At 49.0% G+C, this 25128-nt stretch overlaps 1 protein-coding gene across 4 annotated transcripts in view; it reads right to left on the bottom strand.

Annotated features, from left to right (window-relative positions):
- NRG2 (neuregulin 2) overlaps positions 1 to 25128 on the bottom strand; it is a 175394-nt gene that overhangs the window by 49907 nt on the left and 100359 nt on the right. For all 4 annotated transcript variants that reach the window (XM_074604035.1, XM_074604032.1, XM_074604034.1 and 1 more), the window contains exons 2-3: positions 15450 to 15621; positions 3322 to 3440 (exon numbers count right to left, since the gene is read on the bottom strand). In XM_074604035.1, the coding sequence (XP_074460136.1) occupies positions 3322 to 3440; positions 15450 to 15621 (291 nt within the window). The remainder of the gene's footprint in view (positions 1 to 3321; positions 3441 to 15449; positions 15622 to 25128) is intronic.

Genomic DNA, 25128 nt, shown 5'->3' with positions numbered 1-25128 from the left:
GCACAGAGGAGAAAGCACCAGGAGCCCACGCTGTGTGTGCAGCACCCTGTCAGAGATAGGGGGTGAGACCACCGTGAAAAGGTAAAAGCAGGAAGAATTTTTTTATAAAGTTTGATTTTTCCCGCAGTGTTTAGCAAAGGGGAGGCGGGGGTGTCAGTTAAGGAGGTGTCTAGAAATTTTCTGAGGAAAAAAAAGAGTCTGAAATGGTCACATCTCAGCTGTGCCTTCATGCCTATGTGATACCAATATTTGACTACTCAATAAAGAGAACTGGGAAACGGGATGTTTTTCTAAGAAAGCATCTGATTTACCTCAAAGTAATAAAAATCTGAAAATAGCACCAAAGCACAATATGCTTTGGATAAGCCCAGAAGCATTTCCTCAGAAACTGACACCCTCCCAAAGCTTTTCAATGCGAAGGCATTTATTTCTGAGCTGGGCATTTTGTGGAAATACCAGAATTGCAGAGGAGAGATGAGGTGATGGGTTTGGCTCATCGGCATTGTTGAAGTGACAAGGAGTCACTGCACTGAAGCCACTCTCTAAAGAAAAATCTCTCATCAGTGTGGTGTTTTCAGTGATTTACAACAGATCTGCACGGCTGAAAAGGTGCTCTTTGGAAATTGGTATAAACCGAAAAGTGGTAGTGGGATGGAGCAAAGAGTACTTTGCAGCAGCAATGCTGCCTTATCAGGCTGAGAAATTTTTACCAACAGAGACAGAATCTCAGACCTTCACATCCATGGGCCTGAGGGTCTCACGTGTGAGCTCCTTCCCTGCCAGCCAGGACCCAAGTGGGCTCGGGAGCCTCTGCACCCCTGGAGGGGAACGGCGTGTCAGGCTGAGGACACCTCTTCCACGATGCTCATCTCAAGCCTCAACAGCCATGCCACCTCTCTACAGGGGTACCCCAAGGTGTCCTCAGACCTTGTGTCTCTGCATCACAAGATGCAGCGTTAGCTCAGGACTTTTTCCCAGTCCTGGATTCACCCGTGTGTATCACAGCAACGTTACGGGATGTCCAACAATACTACTAAGGGTCAGGACACAAAGTGTGCTTCTTCCAGCAGACGGCCCCAGAGCACCAGTCCCAGACAGCCTGTGCAGGACATGATGATGCACCAGGTTCCCAGGGATGGGGCAGCGGTAAAGGAGAATATAAAGCAGCGTAACATACAGAAACAGCAACAGCCAGAGTGAGCTTCTGGGAAAGAGGGGGAGGTTCCGAGGGGAGGCCAGCTCGCGCGGCTGCTCTGATTAATTGTTATAAACTGCTAGAACTTCACAGAGCACTGTGTTGAGGCTTAGCCACAGCAGGATCAGTGCTAAGGAGTCTGGAGAAGAATGCGGGCAGGGACAGAAGACAGCACACACGTGGATTCAGAGACAAGCAGATGCCCTGGGGAGTTTTCCACCGAAAAATATCACAGAAGAAGGGAGCTTGCAAAAGTGAGGAAAGCTGTCAAGGTCCCAAGAAGTCCCAGCAGTAAGGAAAGAGGGACGCCCTGGGACAGCAAGTGCCTGGGCACAGATGAAGGCTGCTCGGCTCTGGGTAGCTCCAGCAGGAGGTGGAAAAAGAATGCAAAGGGGGTGACAGAGCTGCAAAAGCCTACAGTGATCGCCACCATCTTGTTTCCCTTTGCAAGGACCTACTACTAGCATTCAACTGCTGTCCTGCCAGGTGACCTGCAATAGCAGCAGCAAGGTGTGCAAGCAGCTGAGAGTGACAAGCCAAAGGCGGATTCGCAAGGCAGCTTAGAAAATGGATTAACCAAGGCAGTGCCACCACAGGGCACAGCAGGCAATCTACTGGATGTGCAGCACCTTGCAGCCTGCAGCTCGTGCTAGGAAAATGTACAGGCCAGATCTTTGGATCACTTTGGTTGCTTTTCAGGTCTTAAAACTTTTCCGGGCAACTCAGGTGTGTCCTCAACCCCCTCGTGACCTGAGTGAGCGCAACCACCTGTCCTTGCCAGACGGCATGCCTTCCTGCGGAGGAAGAGTTTAGCCCTGACAAACACTGCCATTGCCCGCGCGTGCGGGATGGGGCAGCTGGAAGGCGCAGTGGCCTGATGTGCACATTCCTGGTGCCATGAGCAGCGTGCAAGATCAGAGCCTTGCACTGCTCGGTCACATTCTCCCACTTGTGAAAAGGGACGGCTGGTGACTGGGAAGGGCGAGTGGCGGAGGCAGAGAGGGCTCTGACGGCAGGCACGTGCTGCCTGTGCGTGTTGCATGTGGGGACGGGGGGTTGCACCCGCAGCTCCCAGTGAAAACAGGAACAGGTCACGTTGTGATGGGACAGCCAGAGTGTGAGTCAGAAAAAAAAGGAGCTGCGCTGCCTCAGATAGCTTGTCCTGACACCTTTCCTATTTGTGATCAGAAAGAAACACAGCAGAGCAGCTGGGCTAACTTCAGAGATGTGGAGCATGAAGGCACAGACGTCTGAACGTGGATGGCCTTTCTCCAGACTTTGCACAGAGTCTGGAGACCCTTTGCTGGCTTGCACAGAGTAACTGTGGGGGAGGCTATGGGATATTGCAGCCTCAGAGAATAAAAGATTCAGGACCGCAAACACTGCAGAGGTTAATAGAGAAAAAATGCCAGAAAGCAGCAGGAGAAAGCTACCTTCCTTCACATTTGACTAACGCTGAGAAGAGGACAACAGAGAACTGGATGACACCAAAGGGCTGCAGAGCCCAGGCTCCCACAGTGGCCCATGGTGAATGGCAGGAGGAAGAGCTTAGGGAGCAGAGCTGGTGTGGAGAGTCATCCCTCCCCCCGTCACACACTCTCAGCTTCTGGCAACCACTGTAGGGACTTTCTGAGCTGGAGGGTGCATCCAAACCATCATGTTAAGCAATATAATTATTATGACCAAGATAATAATAAAACCACCTAACCTCAGACTCCATCCGCTGAGCTCTACGAGATGGAGCACACATTCTAGGATGAAAACCAGAAGCAACTTCACTCATCACAAAGCTATGGTTTAATTACTTGTCTTCTGGTGAGTTTTGCTTCTCAGAAATTCTTTAAAAAAAGAAAACATCAAGCCCACCAGCTTTCTTTCCTCCTTACCCCTTTTAATAAATAATACATAGACTTTAAGTTTATTTAAAATGTAAATTAACCACATTGCCAGTGACAGATAACAAAGATAAACATTTACACTAAGCTGCATTTTTCTTATCTCCCAAGATTGTTTTACTTGATATCCTGAAAGCATGAAACAAAATACAAGACAGATCATGTGCAGAACCTCCCGCTTTCTGCTTGAATGGCAGACAGCTCAAGACATTTGCTGGCTTCTTCACTTACCACTTTTCACATTCAGGCTGCCTTTTGCGGTGTCTTTCCCTAAAACGTTCTCCGCTTCGCAGCTGTACTCCCCAGCATCTTCCAGCTTCACCTTGTTGAACTGCAGTCTGGAAATCTTTCTGTTGAAAAGTACAGCAGACATTTCTTACTTGATTGCTAGCCATCCTCACGAATTGATAACCATTCCTGGCCCTGGTACGCTGCCTGGTATCTCACCCCTTCTTGAGAGGATGAGCTGCCTGACCTCACGAGCTGAACAGGCACTCAAGCCTGGCCAGGAATCCGATGAGATCCTTCCCAGGAATCACAACCACCTAATGGTTTTCCTAAACGAACATTTTCTAAATGAACATCTCCCTCTGAACCCACTGCTCTCGGCACGTTGCCATGGTTTGGTCTGACACCTGCCCTCATTTGCACAGAAAGCCTTGCAAGGGGTTGAGCCCACGAGTCCCCAGCATCCCAACACACAGACTTTCTGCACTGGAGAAAAGCCACTTTACTGACGGACAGCAGGATCTGCCTGCGAGATGGAGGCGCGGGGATGAGATGCACGTTCTGCACCTTCCTCGGCATGGAGGCGGAGCAGTCCGGTGCTTCCCCGGCTGCCTTCAGCAGTGCCACACACTCGAATGCAAACACTCGTGGGGTCAGGGGGGACTCATACCTTTCCAGCCTGCAAATCAAAACCTTGTGGTTTGACATAGACAGCTAGCTTGTAGCTTTATCCAGGCCAAAAAATAAGGTAAGCACTTATTCTCCCCAAAAACATACGCACTCCAATGTGGGGCTGAGCTGCACGCAATCATCTTACCAGCCAGAAGCGCCTAAAAAGAGCAGAAGATGATGTTTGTGATGATTGCCCGTGTCACCTAACAACCCGTGCTTCACGGGAGTGGGAGCAGCTCTGCGGCAGAGCTCTGCGACACTACGGGGAAGACGAGCATCGCCTTTCCCACAGGCTTTGACTGGTGTCTCGTTCCCTGGGATGTCTTTCTGACAAATAGGCAAAAGCTTTTGTTTAAGCCTTTAGTTTAACAGAGATCTATAGGAGCCTTCAACACACGCTGAATGCTGCTCCTGAGACCACAGTGGGACTCCCACATTGGGCCCTCTGTTTTACTACATTTCCTTCTATTTTAGCCATCTTATCAACCCCCCCCCGCCCACCCCGCCATGTACTCTTCTCATGAGAACATCTCTCTGCTTTCTACCCCAAGCTTTTATCTCAGGTCTGTGTCATACAGTTGCTTTATTTAGAGACTTGGAAACACTGCCAGCTTTAGAAAGAGGTCCCATGGCCTATGTCGCTGAAGGCAAATAAAATTCCTTTTATGTGGAAAATAATCATTAGCTTTGGACATATTTGCAATGTTACACGTGTCATCTGAGAAGGACTTTTTTTGGGGCTGTGCAAATCATCGTCCATAGGAAGTCCTTCACAGAAGCACACTGGCATCTTTTTAACACCCTGACATTCTGTTCTACTGGGAGGCATGGCACAAGGACACAGCATGAACATCTCACTAGTTATATTAGTAAATTAAAAGCACTTGGAGACAACTTGGTACAGCTCCCAGGATACAGGCGCTGCCCTGTTTTACAGGATGCGGTCAAGTGTTCAATTGCATGAGTTTAGGCCCCATGTGGAGCAATTTTTAAATGAATGTTGACAGTATGCAAAGATCTCTTGAATCCCTCTAATCCCAGGTCTCCCCTAATCCACTGTGCAAAGCCAGCTATTTGGGCCAACATGTTCCAACATGGGTGCCTAAACAAGCAGGCTGATTCAGGGTGGTGCAAAGCTGCCCTGAGTCCCGGTGCCGAACACTTCTCTGAATTTTCTTAAGTCCCTTAGAGCAACCTGCGACAGTCCTGGGCACCGTGGTCACTGCTGCTGTGATGCCTTAGGAGTCGAGCGGCACCCAAGAGACAGCCAAGCGTTTCAGGGCCTCCAGGGCCTGTTGCTGCCCAGTAGCAGCTGGGCTCTGCCTCTTGCTGGGGAGGTACGACGGGCACCTGATGAAAGGGCTTGGCTCTCTTGGGCTGTAGTGCCCCGTCCAGGAGCACATTCCAACACTTGGCGAAGGGGCAAGGTGGGCTCCTGATACTACGCATGCAGCTCCAAGGAGACTGCCCCCAGCACAGCCCAGCCGTTACTTTCTCTCAGCTGTCTCAACCCTCACTGACAAAATACACCATTTGTTTTATAAACCACCCCTACAATGACTTGTAGCTATTGCTGCAACGCAGAGCGAAAAAGCAGGCAGCACGCGTTGAAAGCAGCTTGGAAGAGCAAGACTCTAACTCAAAGTCCTGCAGAAAACACCACCCTCGCACACCAGCATGCTGAGGCTATCTGCCAGCACAGAGCTGAGAGTATTAATGAACGTGCTGCCTTCAGCTGCTGGAGGACAGATATTCTCATGATAATTGGCTGCATTGCAACCTCATATGCACAGCACGTTTCACCGTGTGGTAACTGGAAAAATCCACTACAGCATTAGAATATCACCTATGTATGTGATCTTTTACACATAAAGGGTTTTAAGTCCCAAAGATACAAGTCAGTAAGTTATTAGTGACACAAAAGGCTAATGAAAGGGGACACACTTGACAGATTCATCTCCAAGAACAGGATGAGAGACATTTGGTCTTTTACCTGGAAGTGGAGAGGAATGTGAGCAGAATAAAAAGCAATGTTGGCATTTATAGCATATCAGCATCACGGTGAAACCAAAGAGGATTATTTTGGTTTAATGCACAAGACTGTAAAAGGGCCTTTTTTTTTTTTTATTTTCCATCACAGTTTGTTGAAGTTCTCCTGGACTGTAAGATCCCCTTGAAAAATCAAGAGCCTTTTCTTGCTGTTCATACCCCAGACCAATGGTGTAGCTACTCTTGGTCTCCACACTGTGCCGTATAATGTCAGCTTGGCGTAGGGAGGTAAAGGGTGCAGCCTACTGAAGCCACAGTAAAGAGAATTTCCCTACTGCAGGAACCATTGAAACAATCAGAGAGGTAACTTGTGTCTTTTAATTCATGTGAATAATGCCTGTGCACTAGAAGAACTGAAATGAAGGACGTAGAAGAGAGTAGACCTTGCTTGATCTGTGTGTGGCAAAGACGAAGATGACCAGTCTGTCTTTGTTCTATTTTACTATCTCCAAGTGCTATTGAAATATCTCAAAACTGCCTCGGAAATTGGTTTTTCAAGTTCATGTTCTTCCTTCTGCTGCCCCAAGGGCAGGTACTTTGTTCACTTGAGGGCCGAGGCGTGTTTTGCCAGAAATACCAAGTAGTAGCATACAAGGAATTACGCTGTGCATAGGCATTTTGTATCAAGTCCCCTGCTGCCCTTTTGGGCAGCGTGTCTCTTGGGGACGCCAGCCCCTGGGAAAGCCCTACCGTGTGCATTCAAAAGGGTGCCTGGCTGCCAGACGATGCCATTCTTCTGGAGGAAGGCACTGCCCCGGGCTGTTTGTTCAGTGAAAGGGCCAGGGTCACTGACAGATCCCATCATTTCACTGCAGTGCAACTCTGCTGACATTTCTTTACTCCAGGGGAAAATCTGCTTCATTGTCTTTTCTGACCCTCAGCACATATGACTTAGCCACACACTAATTATCTCCTGTAGTGCCAGTGGAGGAATAAGCCACAGGGAATATGTTGTCTGCAAGCTCTGGGGGATAGGATTCACAAGGAGACCTTCAGCCTGGCCAGAAGAAGATCCCCCAAAATACCTTTCTGTCCAAGAGAGAAGAGTCCCCCAGAGGGCAGTTTGGAGTGATGAGTAAATCACCCTCTTCAGTGCCAATCTCCAGACTACAATGGGAAACAAGGAGATCAGCCCTTGGTCGGGACCTACACAAAGAGCCTGGCAAATTCTGGCTGGGAAGGGTGGCCTCATCTGCTGTAATTTAGACATCTCAGAGTTAGACATCTAAATGTGTACTTGGGCCCTGAGGCCCAGTATAGTCAGAGGAAAAGAAACGGGCGCTTCATCTCAGCCAAAGAAGAACTTTTCATGACAGGAGTCATGTTCCCACCATCACTTTGGTCAAGCTTGAATCATTTTTCTCCTCTTCCCTACTGCCAAGTGGAAATGGGACCATCTTCCCAGGTCATCTCCTCACAAAGCCTTTCATCTCAGAGCCTGTGAGCAGCTGCCACGGGACACCCACGTCTCACTGAGGACTCAGCCTTCCCTATGTGAGTTCAGCTGCTTCTGCACCACTCAGGACAAAAATAGCCCTAGGATTACTACTGTTGTAGTGTTTTATTAGTCTTCTAAAAATAGAGTAGCTAACACGTAAGTAATAAAGAAGAGAAGGAATTAGCTGGTGAAGAGAATTTGAAGACTACACCCTATGTGGCCCCTAAATTGTCAGTGAAGAACGCTGCACATAGTAAACACACCTGAGATCCTAGGAAAAGGAAATTCCCAAATATGACCCTTGCAAAGGACACACTGAATACACTGCTCTGGTTACCTATTAACTCCATTCCTCTCGGTTTGCAGGAAGCGCACCGATATCTCAGAGAGCAGAAAGGGCAGCAATTGCTGTACTGCTTACACTCCTGCCAAAGATTTAATTGGTGCCCGTGTGCTGTCCTGGCACACTGCAGGGTGGTGCATTTGCCCTGAGAGAGCAGGTTAATGATTGGCAGGAAGATTCAGAATACCCAGTTCTTCAGCTTATAGTCGAGAAGCGTTGTCCAGCAACCGTCAAACATCAGACAGCCCCGCCGGCTGGTGCAGGGGCTCCCAGTGCCCTGGCCTCGGGGAACACATTCATCTTCCCCAGCACGCAGTAGGATAAAATCAGGAAGCAGAGATCACTGCAATGCAAAGCAGACTGGGGATGGCCGTGGCAAAGCACCTTTGTCTGGCAGTGGAGAAGTGGCAGCCCGGAGCGTGCTCCCCCCCTGCACAGCCAGATGGAAACCACACCAAGCTCTTCCCTGCCCTTCAGTTACAGAGAGGCACAACAGAGCTGGGCAAGCCGTCTGCGCCTTGCAGAGCTTGAGAAAAACAAGTGGCCCTATGCTGGCTGCTGTGGTCTCTAGGGCATGATCTGGCTAGGCCAGGATTAGCTATAGAAACAGCAAATAGGAAAGAGGGAAAAAAAAAATGCCCTCAAGCAAAGCAATCAAATAAAAGGGGTAAGGACAGGAACGTTCGGACTTTTCAGCTTGGCCATCATCCTCTCTGCAGTGATCGAGGTCCTCCTTCCTCCTCCCCTCACGCCATCACCTGCCCCACTCAGCGTTTGACCCGCTGGGACTGTGGGAGAAGCAGGTGTGGGAGACAGCTGATGTCCTTGTGGGTGCCCAGGCCAGGACCAACCATCCCCTGACCCCCTCTGCCTGCTCTCTCCTACCCCTGTCCCCCAACATTAAAGTTCTGTTCTAACCTGAAAAGCAGATTTGCCCCTTCTCTGCTCAGCAGTGCTGTTGTCTCTCTGTGCCCAGGCTTGGGACAGGCTGATTTTAAAAAGAAGACTCGACCAGTCCTCACTCTGCAGAGCTGACACTGACACTGGCCTCAGAGTGAGAGCAGGAGTCCCTTCTGGGTCGTGCAGCGTCAACAAAAGGGGAAAAGATCAATAAGTACGCTCCAAAGAGCAGGGTCACTTGTGCAACCCCCCTCCATCCTCAAATTCAGCCTGGGGCCGCACTGCTGAATTGCCAGGGATGTTCCCACAATGGGAAGAGGTGTAGGGCAACAGAGGCAGCGTAATGCAACCACACCAGTCCCTAGAGTGGACTTTGTGGCCGCTCTGTTGAGAGGCAAACCCCTGTGCGCTGCTGCTCTTTGTGCCAGGCAAGTCTGCGGCAGCTGCCAGGGTGTGAAATCAATAAATACGTAAAAGCTGCTTTTTGGGTTAAGGCTGATGCGCAGACCCAATGTCAGTGCAGGGTTCCTTGTATTACTTGTCCTGGAATTGAAGGCAATTGATCCATCCCACGAATGTTTCCTCCAACCCCGATGCCAGGATTTGAATTTCTTTGAGGAAACGCAGATCTCGGAGCAGCACTCTGAGGCCAGCTCAGAGCAGGCTCTTTCCCTGCTTACTCTCATATCTCACACAGGAGCATCCTAGAAGCCTCCCAGGAGCCAAGGACATCCCAGCACCAAAGGTGGACCAGATACCTCCCTGTCACAAACAGCGTGTGAGCGTGTGACCTCAACAGAGAGCGGAGACACCCCTGGTAGGTGTGGAGCCAGGATAGCGTGCAGGGTTCTACACTGTCTCAGCAACCAAGCCACAAGGCTCGTTCTGTAGTGGGGAGGGGAAGAGAGGGTCAGTGCTGCTGAGGAGAAGGCACAGAGTTTGGAAGCGCATCGCACGTTAGACGTGGGCTGATATGCTGGGCAAATCAGAGGCAGGACCAAAACTTCAGGGATTGCCAGAAACGGGGTAGGAAGCCTGAGAGGGCCTTTAAAGCAAAGTCGATTAGTTTTTAAGGATCAGAGGGAAGTGCCATGCTAACAGCAGCTGTCTGGGGGGGAGCCCTGTGCTGAGCACAGGAATGGAGATGAGCAGAGACAGGCTGCAAACACTCAGATGAGGAAAAAGCATTTGTGGGAAGAGAGGTCATGGGAAATGGATGGCACCTTCAGATTTTGGGAGGTTTTTTTTTTGGTTTTTTTTTTGGTTTTTTTTTTTTTTTCTGTGTATGGTTGGACTCGATGATCTCAAAGGTCCTTTCCAGCCATGAAGATTCTATGATTCTATGACAGAACTACCCTTCCAAAACCTCTGCGAAACGTATCATCATGCTGATATGCAGGGTTATGCAAGAGATTCAGTTACACTTTTGGGGCTCCTTTCTGACTTTGGAGCCTTTGGGATGCATGTCATTCCTTTCTTCCTAAGTCATTTTTCCACAACGGGTATGCGCCACGGGTCCTCACCAGTGCCTAATCCATGAAGCGTGAGGGGGACCTGGCCAGTTCATGGCTGTAGGTATACAATGTGCTGTCCCGGATGAACTGCCTGCAGCCTCAGCCCTCCTCCCCCTCGGCAAAGCATTTGAACCTAAACTGGATGAATGGAATTTCAGCTCATGTCTCTCAATGAGTGCTTCAACCTAATCTGGGACATTTTGCAACTGCAGCAGGCTAAGGTCTGTAGGGAGAGATTCATATTTTTTTTTAAAGCAGCCAACACCACCGGACAAACCACACAAAATTTCAGGCACGTAAAGCTCCTTCCACCTCTAAGTTTGCACACACCATCAGTTGAAGCAGCCCAGCATCTGACCGTAACTTGTTAGCCACTATAACTCAGTCAAGTTTGATTAAATGCCCATTCCCTGAATCTCTTAGGAGCCACAACTCGCAAAGTTTGATTGTTCTAGCTCAAGACCCAACTGCTTCTCCTTTCAGTTCTCAAATTCCCTGGTTCAGTCCCAGGTGCATTGGCCAAGATGATGTCCATCATCTCCTTTAAAACAACAAACAGACAAACAAAGGAGATGCTCTCCTTCACACCCCCCTCCAATAAAGTGCCTTCAGCAGCTAAAACCAAATCCCAAATATTGGAGACTTATAATGACATCGTGAGAGTTAGCAAGGCAGAAGCTCCCCTGGTGATTATAACAACACCGGTGCTTGAGAAGAGTCTTAGCTTCAAGGCATCTGGAATTGCTCTTGCAAGATCCATTGTCAAATGAGCCTTTTCCTTTGTTTAAAAATGTCAGCCTGAAGACCCCTGCCAGAGTGGTGGTATAGCCTGCTTGGGTTCACTCTGGCTCCCACAAGGCTTCAACAGTTCTCTTTGCCCCTCCTTGTCTCCAGGCTTAATTAGGAAATCATTTATCTTTATTGGCACTCTCTTTCCCCTGCTGCTCTGGCATTATTATTTTTTTTTGCCTTCATTCCAGAGCAGTGAGCTGTACAGGGAAGACCACAGCCCCATTCATTGTGGGTGGGGAATAATCTACAGCAGGGAGCTCTACAAGGAAGACCCCAGCAATGAATCTGCCCCAACTAGCATCGCCTGAGGGACTACTGTACAGAAACACGAGAGGAGGGTATCCCTTGGCTCCACTTACAGGCTAACAATAGGGATTCCTGGTGATACTGAAAGTAGGACACTACTCCCATGGGATGTCATATGGTCAGCCTGTCCCAAATTGAACTGCCAGCCCTCTCCAATATAATGATACGCCTCCTTCACCACCCCAGCAATCTCCCTTGGTAAAAGTGCACACAAAGAGAAGAGGCTTTAAGGACAGACACAGCTAGGAGACTACCAGGCTCATGGTCCCCCTCTGACTCCAGCTGAAGACCTACAAGTCTCAGGGCTGAGACCTGAGCGCAACCTGAAGTGGGGAAGGTTCTCTACACCTCTGCAAACAGAAACTCCCTTGGCTTTCTCCACAATTGGCATTTGCCCATTTGCTAGGACAGTCAGAGAGTCAAAACCCAACCTTAACTTCTTGGGAGCCAGCGGACTCAACCAGATCTCAGACGCACTCAGCAGAAAACAGTATTGCTTTGGCAGCCCAGTGGGAGAGCCACTCACTATGCTGAACTTCCACTAGTGCATGCAGTTCTTTATGGGCAATTTCTCTAGGTTCCCCATCAACTGTGTTTTATTTAAATTGAGCCAGAGATAAAATTCCAGCCAATAATTTCTTCCACCTTGAAGAGAAGTTTCCTCTTTGTGTAAGCCAGGCTTGCCCCGGCCTGTTACTAATTACAGATGGAACATGCAGTTCAGAAAGGAGGAATCAGAATTGTTCCCCTCCCTCCAGCAAATACCCATTGAAAAAACCTGACTCCTTTGCCTGATGGCACCAGAATTTTTCCCGGTAAGTTTGAAAAACAGGAAGGAAGATGGTTGATGGAAAAGCTGAAAAGCTGACATGCACTTAACTGCTCCGCTCTTCCTTACAACATATACTTCCCTTATTTTCAAAGAGATCTCCTACTCTAGGAAGGCCGGTGGGATCAGATGAAAACTCAGTCACAAAAAAAGTGCTTCAGGCATGCTTTCTAGTTAGAAATCCCAAGGGTCTTTAAACACACAAGGAGGAAAGCCAGGCACAGAGCAGTAGAGGAATGAGTCACGAAGGGCAACGATGTTCTTCCTGTCTCCCATCCTAATCCTCTGCATGTTGCCGAAGGACCGCACAGTTGAAGACAAAGAGTCTGTGCCCAGCTGTGGTGGGGACTCACAGGGCCAAGGGAAACACTACAGACAACACCTCCACATCCTGGCAGGGCTCATTTTGCCTGGCTCCACCACTATTAGGTCTTTGGATCAAGCTTTTAAGGAAATGATCCTGTGCACCTGGCCAGGTGCTCCATAATCCGTGAAGCTTTTTGCCTTGTGTACTTTCTCTATGAAAGTCCGTCTCCAGTGCTCTATTTCTAGCCTTCTGGAAACCCCACTCTACTCTGAACTGAAAGGAAGGGCAGAGGGTTGTCTGGAGACCAGTGTCAACTCTAAGTGGAGCCAGATGTATAAACCCCATTATTCTTTAAATAATCATCATAGAGTAAGACATCCTTTCTGTGCTTTACATTTTAGGATGCTTAGCTTTCCCTGGAGTCCCCTCCTAACATGCTGGACATAATAATGTATACCCATACCCCATGTCCAGTTTTGGGTCTCTACTAAACTCAGCCCCACTAGCTACTTAATGGAGGTATGCAAGGTCATGAAGGCTCTCTTGATCTTTAGCCTCCACGCACAGAGTAATTTTTAATATTTATTGCATGCAGGCAAGACCAGAAGGAGGCAGGTCCAATGCCAGCCAGCGCTCTGCCCTCGAGGTGTTCTCAAGCACCGAGACCTCGCAAACCCAGTGGAGAAGAGAGCCTGAAAGCTGAGGATGCCAGACTGGGTGTGCGCAGACCCATCCAGATCTGCTTGGAGAAGTGTCCTTGCACTGCTGACTGCTCAACAAGGGGCAAATGGTCAACGAGGGGTGTATTGTCTCAGAGCTGTTCCATACGACAGCTGCTTGAGGCTAGCCTCCGTAGCCAGACCCCAGCCCCAGGCACGCAACCTCTCCACTTCATGGCATGTTTTAATGGCAGCAGGGTGCAGAAACAGGGGTGGGAAGCAACTCTGGGGGCAGATCAGCAGGGAATGCTCTGGGCCCTCACACCTTTGCTGTTGAGGGAGCCTCAGACACTGGAGGAGGCAGGTGCTCAGCTTTCTTTAAAATGTTTATCCTTGGGCTTATTTTGCCAGCAGGAAGCACTTCTAGCACGCACATGTCTTTGGCCTGTCACTGGCAGGCTGTGAGCCAATGTGTTGCCATGGAAACTGGTAAATGCAAAATTATTACTTGACAGCAGTGTCCTGAGGAAAGAGGATCAACCTTCTTCCATATGTTTGTGTCCCTGACCCAGGGAGTGTGTTTTCCCCCCATGCACCGCTGTGGGTGGGATGCCATCCTGTCACGGCTTCGTGCTGGACATGGGGTGCCAGGAAGCAAGGAAGGACTATGATCTCTGGGAGCACAGCAGGGAAATGCTGCAAGTGGCGCTTCTCGCCATCGCCAGGGTCCCTCCCCAGAGAGTTTTGTTGGGTGTTTGGTCTGGGGCTGGTTGCTCTCTAGCTCTGAGGGAAACAGCTCCCCAAGATCTCTGCAAGACCCCAGCGCCAGCGAGCTCAGGGTCCCACGAGCCGCCTGCCCGCAGGGACGCAGTGTCCACATGGGGGTGGCTTCCCACGCCTGGCTGCAGCGGGTGGTGCAGACATTCCTCCAGGGCATCCCAGCTCCAGTACCCATCGGTAAACAACTGAGGCCATGAGGCTGACAGCGGCCACAGAAATACTGAGGGCAACAGAGCAGAGGCAGGCGCAGTTCTGCCCTACCTCTGCTGCCTGCAAGCCCGGACAGCCTTTCCTGAGCAGATGGCATCCACTAGATACAAGCCAGTTATCCTGGGTCTGCTGGTGCGTCTAGCCTAAGCCTTCCACTGACCACCCCTCCACCTCATCCCAAAACAGCCACGAATCCTACAGTTACAAAGGAGGTCAACCATTTTGGCTGTGATGTTGAAATCAAAACCAACAGGACTGAAATTAAATTAGAGCAATTGACAATGACCCACTGGAGCACTAATTGATTTTTCTAACTGATTTTTTAGTGGCTTCTAATTTTAAAAATTAATACTCTATCGAGTCCATAATAAGAAGGGGCGAGCTACTTTTCACACTCTCAGACATAACACACGTTAGCACAGAATTAGTTCCAAGTTTTCCAAGGGGTTGGGCAGTTGCAAGCTGACTTTGCTGCTGGCTAGGTCAGGGTATCTGAATGTAAGTATAGTCACTGTTACGGAATAATTTCAAGATACGTTATATGTAAATACTTGTCCTTGAAAAAAATCAACATGGATCCATTTTAATCAGTTCCTAGTGAGAACCTCTTAGCTTAGCCTCTAGGGCCTATTTCTCACAGTGTTTTTGCGCTGCCTGAACGAGGCAGTGTCCGTAGGACAACACTCACTGAGGGCAGCTGCCCGACAGCTTCTCTGTGTGGGGAGTTTGGGGCAGCCACGATGGAGCTTGCCCTGGGTGAGACTAGGCCTCGGCGAGTGACTCCGGGCCCTAATCAGACAGTATCGCGATGTGCTCTTGCATCCGTGCCTTGGATGCTTTTGAGTCCACTCAGCTTCAGGAGAGAACAGAGTGATTCCTCCCACATTTGCGCAGGCCCGCTGTTGGCTGGTGGGGCGACCGCTGAGTTTGGGTAGCTTCTGTGTTCAAATGCCTAATCACAAAGCAGGATTCACCCCAGGTAACCCGAGCTGCCTACAACCAGCCTACAGCTAGCAGGGAAAGAACTATCTCCCCAGGTCACCAGACACCCGACTCCCACACACAATGACACAGTTACCCAAGGAGAGACCCGTCTCCAGACCCAGCATCTATCCTGCGCACACCTTGCTACTCCCCCTCAGCTACCCTTTGAGGAAACTGGGAATCTTGCTCACTCTCCTAGGCATGGCAAATGGGCTGTGCGTGGTCCTGCAACTCCGAGGAAGTACCTCACTATCGCTCAGCGCAGCACCACTCCCGGCCAGCCAGTCCCCCAGACCCAGACACTCAGTATTTGTGAGCAGAGGCAGAGCAGCCCCAGAGCATACTTACTTCCCATTCCCATACTTGATCCGGATGTCTTTGCTCTTCTTCAGCTCTTTGCCATCTTTAAACCATTTGTAGGAGGGCTGAGGGTTTCCAGCAGTCGCCTCACATTTCAGTGAAATCTTTTCACCGACGTGAACATTTGGGCTTTTCAGTTTCTTCAGTTTGGGAGGGACAGCTACAAAAAGAGAAAGCAGACACTGTGAAACCTGCCTCTTTCGGAGCCTGTGCACAAGCGATGTGAGCCCACCCATCCCCCTCCCCTGGGAAAAGCGCTTGCTGCCCCTGCTGCCGCACCATGGCTGGAGAGGGGCTGCAGATCAGCTCGGCTCCCCAGGTTTTACCAGCACACAGGTGGGGAAGGAGCACGAAGTCAGAAATACCCCTGTGGGGAACAGAGGCAGCCCCCAGGTCTGGCCAGCTCTTTGCCACATGTGGCCAGGCTCGACTGTTCCGCTGCTGCCCTTACTCAAGCGGGCAGGACCCACGCGTCTCCTGCTAGCCCAGGGGTCTGCTCCGCTCTCCAGGCCCTCCCGCCAGCCCACAGCCGGGGATGCAGGACCTCAGGCTCTTCCGAGACTATTTTTCCCTGCATCCTGCCATTGCCGCTTGATGATTACCGACACCTACATGGCCTCTGCCGCTGCCGATGGGCATGCTGCCAATCCCACAGCCCCACTAACCGCAGCCGGAGTGTTTTGCTGAAGAAGGAGCAGAGGTGGGTCACAGAGAGCGGCCCCCTGTCCCCAGCAGTGTGTGCCACGGACGCTCCCTGCCTGCCGCTAAGACGGACGGTCACTCAGCACGACAGCATCAGCAGCAGTGCCACAGCCACGGAGAGGGGCTGCAATGAAAACCTGCACGTAATAAAGGACGAGGAGGGGAGGGACAGCTGTTCTTCAGGTCACAGTTAGAGAAATGAAAGAATAAAGCTATTTGAAATGGTCTTAGGACCTGCAATGTCAGGCTGGCCAGCAGTCCTTCCAGTCTGTGATTACCATGCACCTGGAACATCAGGCAGAGAGGGAGACACTTCTTATCAACCTCTGCCAGGCTTTATATTAAACCCAACAAGAAAGTATTAGCAGGCTTGGAATTTTTCTTTCAACTGACAGCTCTGCACTCTTCTAGCTTCCCGTTTCATTCTCAGTGCTAACCTTAGAAAAGAAAATGGCAAGTTGCTGGTTTTGCCTTAAGAATATCGGTAACAATGGTTTTCCACTTGGCTAAGATGTCTTACAGATAAAGTATTTCTTCTGTCTAATATGCACAAGCCGTGTTTTAATTGCCTAGCGCCTTCTGATCTTGAGATATGGAAGAACAATCAAAGGAGGAGGAACCGGATGGGTTTCATTAGAGCAATTGCTATTTTATAGACCTTTGTATGTCTCCACTCATTCTCCATGCCAAGCTAAGTTATCGTAGGTTGGTTTTATTTAAAGACTGTTTTCACTGAAAGTGATCTTATACAAAATAAGTTTGCACGGGAGCAAACTTCAGATCCAGGAGTGTGAAGGAAGCACCAAGGAAAAAAGAATAAACCCCACCAAATGATCTTCCTGACTGCTATTTTTGCACACCCGAGCCTGCTGCAGGCTCCCGGGAAACCTGTGCCACAGGCAGCAGGAGGGGGAGGGCTGCACGTGTGCCAATGGGGCAGGGACAGCACAAAAATCGGCTTGGCAATCGCTTTGGGCTGCACTGATGTTTCGCACTGCTTCCCAGGTCACTGTGCTTTGGCACCGACGCGGAGGCTTCTGAAGAAAACCAGCCCCAGCTTTCCCCACATTTCAGGAGTTCTGTGAAAATCCAAGGTGTCCTGGGTTTTGTGAAGCCAATATTGCTGATCCTTGCCTGGAAATGGGTCACCCAGAAGAGCAGGAAGGCAATGAATGGACAAGAGAGCTTGTCTCTTCTCAGAACGCTGTGCACAGAGAGCTAGGAAGGTAAACAGGACCTTGCTTTTATAGGGGTCATCTTGGGGAATAGAGAAATAGACTCTGTCAAATATTTATTCTGTCTGAATGTGTGTGTCGGTTGGCTCCTATTGTACACTGAGGTCACCCTGTACCATGCCAACTGTATACATATGCCTTAAATACCGGGAAGGTCCTGACCTTGGCATTGGTGCATCTGCTTCATATTATTTCCAGGCTTGTGGTCTGCAGAATTATGAAGCGGGCAGCACAGCCTGGGAAAAAGATGCGTCAGCCCTGCCCCTCTCCCCAGAAAACGCTGGCAAGAGCAGAGCAAAGCCCAGAAACCTGAAGATCATTGAAGGAGCGGGCCAAGGACAAGCAAAAAACCTTACAAGACCTCTGTTCCCTGGTTCCTCCTCACCGATGTGAATCACATCTCACCCAAACCTATGCACCTCTTGCACCTTGTGCTCTTGGCCTCCAGTGATAAATTACATGGTATTCCTATATTTAGGAATTTAGGCAGGTCCAAAGAGACATAGGCCAAGCGTGGCAGAGATGGAGCTGACACTCACGCAGGGCAGGGGCTCTGCCTGCATTGCACCCCTCCAGCAGAGAGTCCTGCCTGGAAAAAGGGAGGAAAACATGTTTCCTCCCCAGATTGCATGCCTTACTGCAGCAGGGAAAGGGACTGTGCGTTCAGCTTACAAGCCACACTTCACGGACTGTAATTCCCAGTTGAATCAGACAGGCCAGTGAAAGGGGAATCCACTCCAGAAATATTTTGGACCGTGTCTGGGAAAAGCGCTGTGCACAAAGGAACAGGGCTGCGCTCCCTGACTCCCAGCACATCTGTGCGCCTTACTGCTACACTACGCGTGTGGCTCCGGCTCAGGCAGCAGCAGGAGCCCCACGCCGGGGGGGGACACAGCATCCAGAGCCATCCACAGCCTGCTCTGGTTCAAAGGGAAGCCCAGCCTCGGTCTCCTGGAAGCGCTGTTCTGGGCTGGAAAGTCTCTCTTCGTAATTCCTGCATCTTTTAGAAAAACACAGGAATCCTCATTTAGAGCCATTAACTGCTTGATGAGTCTGCTTAATGCCAGCCAAAGACCTTCCACTGGTTTTTGTGCCTATTGTTTAAACTGCTGCCCTTATTCCTAGCCTGAATTTCTCTAACTTTGGCTTCCAGCCAAGAGATCTCTCTGCCTTTCTCCGGTAAACTTGAATTCCATCTAGCAACCAGAAACCTCTTCCCTTTTTAGGTACTTGCAAACTGTGAATGAATCACCTTTCAACCTTCTCCAGCAGTAAACCCAAGTAGCTTGAGAGACCACAGCAGCACACAGAGTGCTAATTCTGGAGTACATCAAAGACAAAGTTTTACCTTTTGGTTCATTTTCAACTTCATTTCCTATCTCTGCCCTGTCCAAAGCACAGAGTTGCAGCTCGGGAAGTCATGAGCTTGGTTCAAACAGACATGATGATTTTAAAAGTGCCCCCTTTCTTCAGTGCTCTGAATATTTTGGGTCATTTTAGCCTCCTCCCTGCTTGGTACTTTTTCAAACACGTCGGGAAAACAAAGTCACTAACTTCATAAATATCAAGATAACGTACTATCCCTGGCACACAGTCTCAGATGTATATCAAGTGGGGTCCGGGTCCAATTTCCCCATGTTTCCACCAGCTCCCGGCTTCCCAGCCTCCTGCCCACAGGTTACTGCTGCTCAGGTGTGGCCAGAACAGCTTTTGTCAGAGCCAAAACACCAAACCAGGGCCACCCAAGTCACCCCATCATCCTGACGCAGGCTGAGCTGGAGCTGCTGTTTCAGATCCTCATCATCTGAACCTCATGGCTCTGCTCTGCCAGCTCGCGGTCTCCTCCGCAGCAAGGTTAGCAACACCCACCGCTCACCCACCACAACTTCCTAACCTGTTTCAAGAGCCATGTTTCACTAAGAGGACTCTGCAGGAGAGGTTTGCCCTCTGACAGCTGTCCTAGTGTCTACTGCCAAGTTACCATCTTCTCATGGGGAGGAGAGGGTTACAAAAGTCAAAGGAACTCAGCTCTAAATTACACTATATGAGTTGCTTGACCATCTACCATAAAAGGACTTATATATACACACCGCTTTAATTAATTCACTTCTGATTATATTTGATATTACATTTGATATTACATTGAAGTACCTTGATGATAACAACACCTCTTTTACTTCTGGTACCTGGAGTATGCCTGAAAGCACCTTAGAGCCTCAACTGAAAACATCATTAATCACGAACGGGCAGAGTGCCCAAATGGAGTCCAACAATGGAGCAGTAACAAAACCACATCCCACCCACAAAGCATCATACATAAACAACTCCTCGGCAGCATAAAGCAGAAGCAAGTCATCCCGGGAAAGGTGCTCCGTGAACTCTGTAACAGCCAGCAGCGCTAGCCACAAACACTGCTTCGAGAGCTGTGTCTTGCTCGCGGTGGAAGATCCTCCAGGGCGGACAATCTACAGACACATCTGGGATCTCCGGGCAACGGACATCATGAGTAGACGTGACTTTTCTTCCTGGCCTCCTCCAGAGGATGCAGTGCCAAATACTGGAGGCTCCCCCACACTGCCTGGCACATGGTGGGTGGCAAAATGTTTAGATAGCTGGATCTGGAGAACTGGGAGGGCAGGATGCTTCTGTGTCTCCCTGAGCAGCTGAGGAAGAAGGCAGCTCAGGTTGAATTCCCACAGAACAGATTGAACGGGCACAGAAAAGGGAGGCTGAAAAATGCTTTCTCACAGGAATGGGGGATATGTGAGGAGAGTTAGTTAACTCAGAGGTGATGCCTTGACATGCCTACATCAGAGCAAAGTAGGCAGGGGGGAAGCTGGGAAGCTGCACAGGTGATGTCTTGGATATGGGCTGTGTTTCTCAGACTGCCCACGCCATTGGCCTCAGGACAGCCCTTCCACACAGGTGCCAGGACGTCCAGCCTCTGGGCTACTGTGCTGGGATGAAGCTGCAGGTCCAGCAGTGTCTCCAAGGGTCTGCACTCCCAATTACCCAAGGACACCTGAAGGATGCTACAGGCACAGTCCTTGAGGCTTCCAGGCTCCTTGCCATCGAAGTACAAGATCTGGAGGCATGACACCCACCCAAGCCACACCTCAAAGACTGCTATTCCCTAAGCTCCTTCTGAAGAGTCCCCACCACTTTGTTGTTCAAAGTCTCACCCGCAGGAGTGCAGGCCTTCCCTTTGACGTAGGGCACCTCAGATGGGAAAGTTTCAATGTTCTTCCAGATGGAAAATTGTAGAATTTATCTTTCCGTGGGAAATGTTTTGCAGCCTCAACTTGCTCCAAATTCAAACACAAACTTTTGCAAAGATGGCGACTCCTTACCAAACAGAATTTTCCTCGTTTCTGTCATCTATACTACAAGGTGAGGACACATGTCCCTGGCACAGAGTATCACCAATGCAGGTCTGGAGACCATACACGTCTTTAGTGGGTCAGCATGCTCAGCACTGGGCTAATAAATCTTACTTCTTGGCTAATGCAGCGCTACTGCTTCTGGTATGTTTGCTGCCTGTACTGTATTTATCAGAGGTGATGCTCCTCTGTCCTGTGTTTGCTTTGGCCTTTAATTGACAAGGAGACAAAACTGAATCTCAGCAGCAGCAGCTCCTGCCCACCTTGACTGTTTGAGCATTTCAATACTGGCTGCAAATGCCAACTTGTCAAAGAGGGACCTGCTCTGAAGAAAGCTCCCTCCAGCCAGAAGGCACGGAAACATGGGGTCCACTTGCAAAAAAGCCTTGCTTGATACTTTACATGCTCTAAGTGTTTGTACTCCCGTTTTCTGGGTTTTTATAGAGAGGGTAAAAATGCGGTCACTGCTGTCCACCTAGGCAGGCTGTGGTGGCTGCAGCTGGGACTCCGAACAGAGTTCAACTCTTCGGTGGCAGGGTCACAAGGACCCCTCTGAGCCTGTGACCTTCCAAGGCCCCTGAAGGTCACAGGACTGTACTTAACTAAAGCTGTATCTGAAATATGGGAGGGAGCGAAAGACCCTGGCTTCATTCAATGGATGGACACAACCTCCACAAACCACACACAGTCCGGGGCTTACGGGAGAGAACCTTGATGTCAAACTGACATATTGCCCTGTCCCAACCTCTGCCGCAACACGCCGGTGGGTCACTACAGGCTCCAGATTGAGAATATAAAATATAACATAGTACCTGTGATATGCTTAAGGCCACTTATATTTACGGTTTATGCAAAAAGGATGATCGGACTTTCTCACAGCTGTTATCATGACTGTCTCTGCACACTGCAGCAGCTCACCCAGACCTCTACACCCCGGGTAGGGGTACACGGCAGGTAAATGACAACGTCAAATTTAAATTTCCAAGGAGCAGCATTCTTGCTGTAGCCACTATTAGGCTTTTTAATTAACACATAGACATGTTTCTCTTAATGGATCTGTGATGGTAGGGACTCCGCTGTGGGAGCCAGCACGAGGTGACATGGCTCACTTTAGGCGTTCACACCTCACTTCCACTGCCCACGGTCTATGTGTGCAGCAACTGCAAGGACCCTTCAGCAAGGGTTAATAACCCAAAGCTCTCCAAGGACATGGGAGATGTCCTCTGTGCCTAGCATGCACCATGCTGCTGTATCCCTCCCATAGAGGTACACCACCAGGGGTCAGAGGCATATTTTTTTGTTCCTGGGAGAAGCCACCCTTTGACAGCTGTAGACACTAGGTAAGACAATGCAGGAGCCGTTCCTCCAGGACCTAGAGGGTCTGCTGAGGACATCCACCCAGCTAGCTCACACAGAACAGACAGTGGTGTGGAGAGGACCCAGATGTCTGGAAGTGTGAAGATGCTGAAAAGACTGCTATCAGCAGATCTGGGGTTGGAATGAAGCTTGGAAACATTGCTGGAGCCAGAATGACTGCATTATTGGTTGGACTCTATGATCTCAAAGGTCCTTTCCAACCCTGAAGATTCTATGATTCTATTAGTCCACTCTACGTGTCCCATAGCATCCCTACCATACAAGTTCTCTTCCCTTAACTAGGTTCCTGTAGCCCTCTGTCTCAGGAAGGAGAAATTACTATAACGCCAATCCACAGCACTATATATATTTAAAATTGTTAGTTACAACAATCAGTATTTCCATGACCATTCCCATTGGCCAAACCAAATTGACTGGAAAGCCACAAGCAGGTTTGCTGATTTAGGTTTGGTCTCTGCAGGATCCCTCTGGCAGCTCAAACCACAGGGAAAGGTACCACAAAGCCAGCCAGGTCACTCTCCTCTTACAAATGCCGGCTTTGCTTACATAAAACAGCAACTGATAAATTCCTCCTCCTCTGTTTTTCTCTTTCCCACATTTAATATTTAGTTACTCCTCTTTCAAGTGAAAGTATTGAAATTAGTGTATGATTCGGCCCAGCGCCCTAGGCTGAAATCTCAGCTCCATTGAAATCTATGAGCTTTTGGACACTGGGCAAGGATGTCTTCCCATTACCCGGGCTTTTCACCCAAATTGTTAAGACAAGCTGGGGTATGCTTTTATCACAGATTGGGCAGAAATGCTGGAGGTGCCTATGCACATGGCCACTCAGATGCTTACCTGAACTGCACAACAGCTACAAGTAATTCACGTACAAATATCCAATATTAAGATCCAGGGCTGAAGTGCTTGGATTTGCCAAACCTAGTACTCTATGAACACTAGCTGGTTTGCAAACAATGTAATTGGAGTAGAATTGCTATTGTGTTTGTTTGTTTTGAATATTTTTGGCCAGGAAGTTGTCCTGGAGGTATAGTTGAGCATAAGTGGTCTGGTGGAAAAATGTCATTCATTCTGTTCCTATTAAAACCAAAAACAATAGCCACACAAAGACAGCAGCGACAATTTCTGCTCTTCATGCCTCTAACAATGTGTTTTCAACCCTAAAGGCAACATCTTGTTTGTACCCAATTGATTCTGGGATCATATTTTATATAATCAGATATATCTTTGAACAAAGATATATTTTATGAACTGCTCAATTTCCAGATGACCTTGGAAACAGCAATTCATAAAATATAGCTTTATCTCTATCTTCACAATCAGCTAGAAAAATGGCCCACCCATACTCTGTGGACTGCCAGTCAAGACCCAGCCAACAAACAAATTACCCAGAGCATCCAAAACTTTAAAATACATTAATTCTTTGTTTCAGCCACTGAACACTAAGCACAAATTACTTGCCCTAGTACCCTGGTAAAGACCTGGGTGGCATCCAACATCTTTCAGTCACCAAAGGAAAGTGTAACCCTCACCCCAGGAGACAAAACAATCTAAGTTAGCAAAAAAAAAACTTGTTTCATTAAATGTTTATTATAAAATCTGTACATGAAACCATATATAGACCCCTTATGGTCATGGCAAAGCTACAGGCTATGTTTCAGGATTTGCTGATGTAAAATGGCCATTAGTGGAATATCACTGGTTCTAGAAAGGGGTGGAAAAAAAATCTGTTTGCTGTTTTACAGCTCTACCAACCACAGGAGTGTTTCTTTAAAACACGGAGGGGAAAAGCTCAGTTGAAGACGAGCTGAAGTTTTTTTAACAGAGACTGCCTGCACCGCCTGGGCTCTCCCAATGACGAGGGGACAGAAGACACGCCATCGTGGGCTGGTGGGAGCACTGCAGGTACACTTGCAAAAAGAGCCACTGCAATGCCACGGGTACAGAACAGCCCCAACCACCACCCACCGAGTCCTTCAGGTAAACCATCAAGAAGGGCCACTACAAACACATAAATGCAGCCAAGTCCCCGAGTGAAGCGCGAGGTTCAGCAAGGAGACCTTTCTCTCTCTGCCCAGCCCTGTCTTGTGCCCACCAAATTAGGTGTAAAAGCAAAGGGCCAGGGATGCACTCTTAGCTTTAGATAGCACAGCACTTCTGGACATCTCTTTCCTCCTCTCTCAAGGTATTGTACTTAAATAGAATGAGGACCCCGGAGGTGTTAAGCTACTGAGATGTGCGGGCTGAGGTCAGGAAGACCATAAAGACGGAGCACCGTCTGCAGTACTGCACCATGGACGGACGGTTCAAACCCAGCCCGCATCAACAAAATCCCAGCGCAGAATCGGCGCAGAATCTGACCCAGCAGGCTTACAGGTGAGAGTCAGTTTTAACAATTGTTTTTGAGCACACTTAACATCAGCAAGTAGGGAAAAATCAGCAAAACTTGGGATCGGTTACAAAGGTGTTGATTCGGGTCAGGCAGAGGTCAAGTGAAGGTCAGATGCAGCAGCCCAGTTTGTAACGTTTTTTGGATATTTTGGCCTCCCAGGAAGTCCCGGGCCAGAGGACGTCCCGGTGTTTCGTACGTGACCAGGTGGAAGCACTGCACAAAGCAGGCACTCAAAGAAGAAAGCGCTTCAATGTCTGGACAAAGAAATTTGGTTAGCAGCCTCTAACATTGAGGTGGGGGGATTTTTAACTTTTAACCTATAAAATCCTATTTGCTAGCATTCCGTGACAAAAGCCAACCACTTGCAGTCTTAATTACAATTTTTTTATTTTTTTTTTCCCATGTCTCTGCTTACTTTGAAAGTTCACCATTGTCTCTGGTAGGGTTTTGACAAATCCACCAGAGGGTATTTCCAAAACAGAAAGCCATGTTTTTATCGGGATCTCCCCACAAGAGACCCTGGGGCTTGCATTAAAGTCTTGTTTGTCCTCTGTAATGTTATATTAGAAAGATTAAAA

This window comes from Larus michahellis, chromosome 11 (genome assembly GCF_964199755.1).
Source record: "Larus michahellis chromosome 11, bLarMic1.1, whole genome shotgun sequence".
Taxonomy (NCBI): Eukaryota; Metazoa; Chordata; class Aves; order Charadriiformes; family Laridae; genus Larus; species Larus michahellis.
This window is presented reverse-complemented; position numbering and strand designations above follow the sequence as displayed.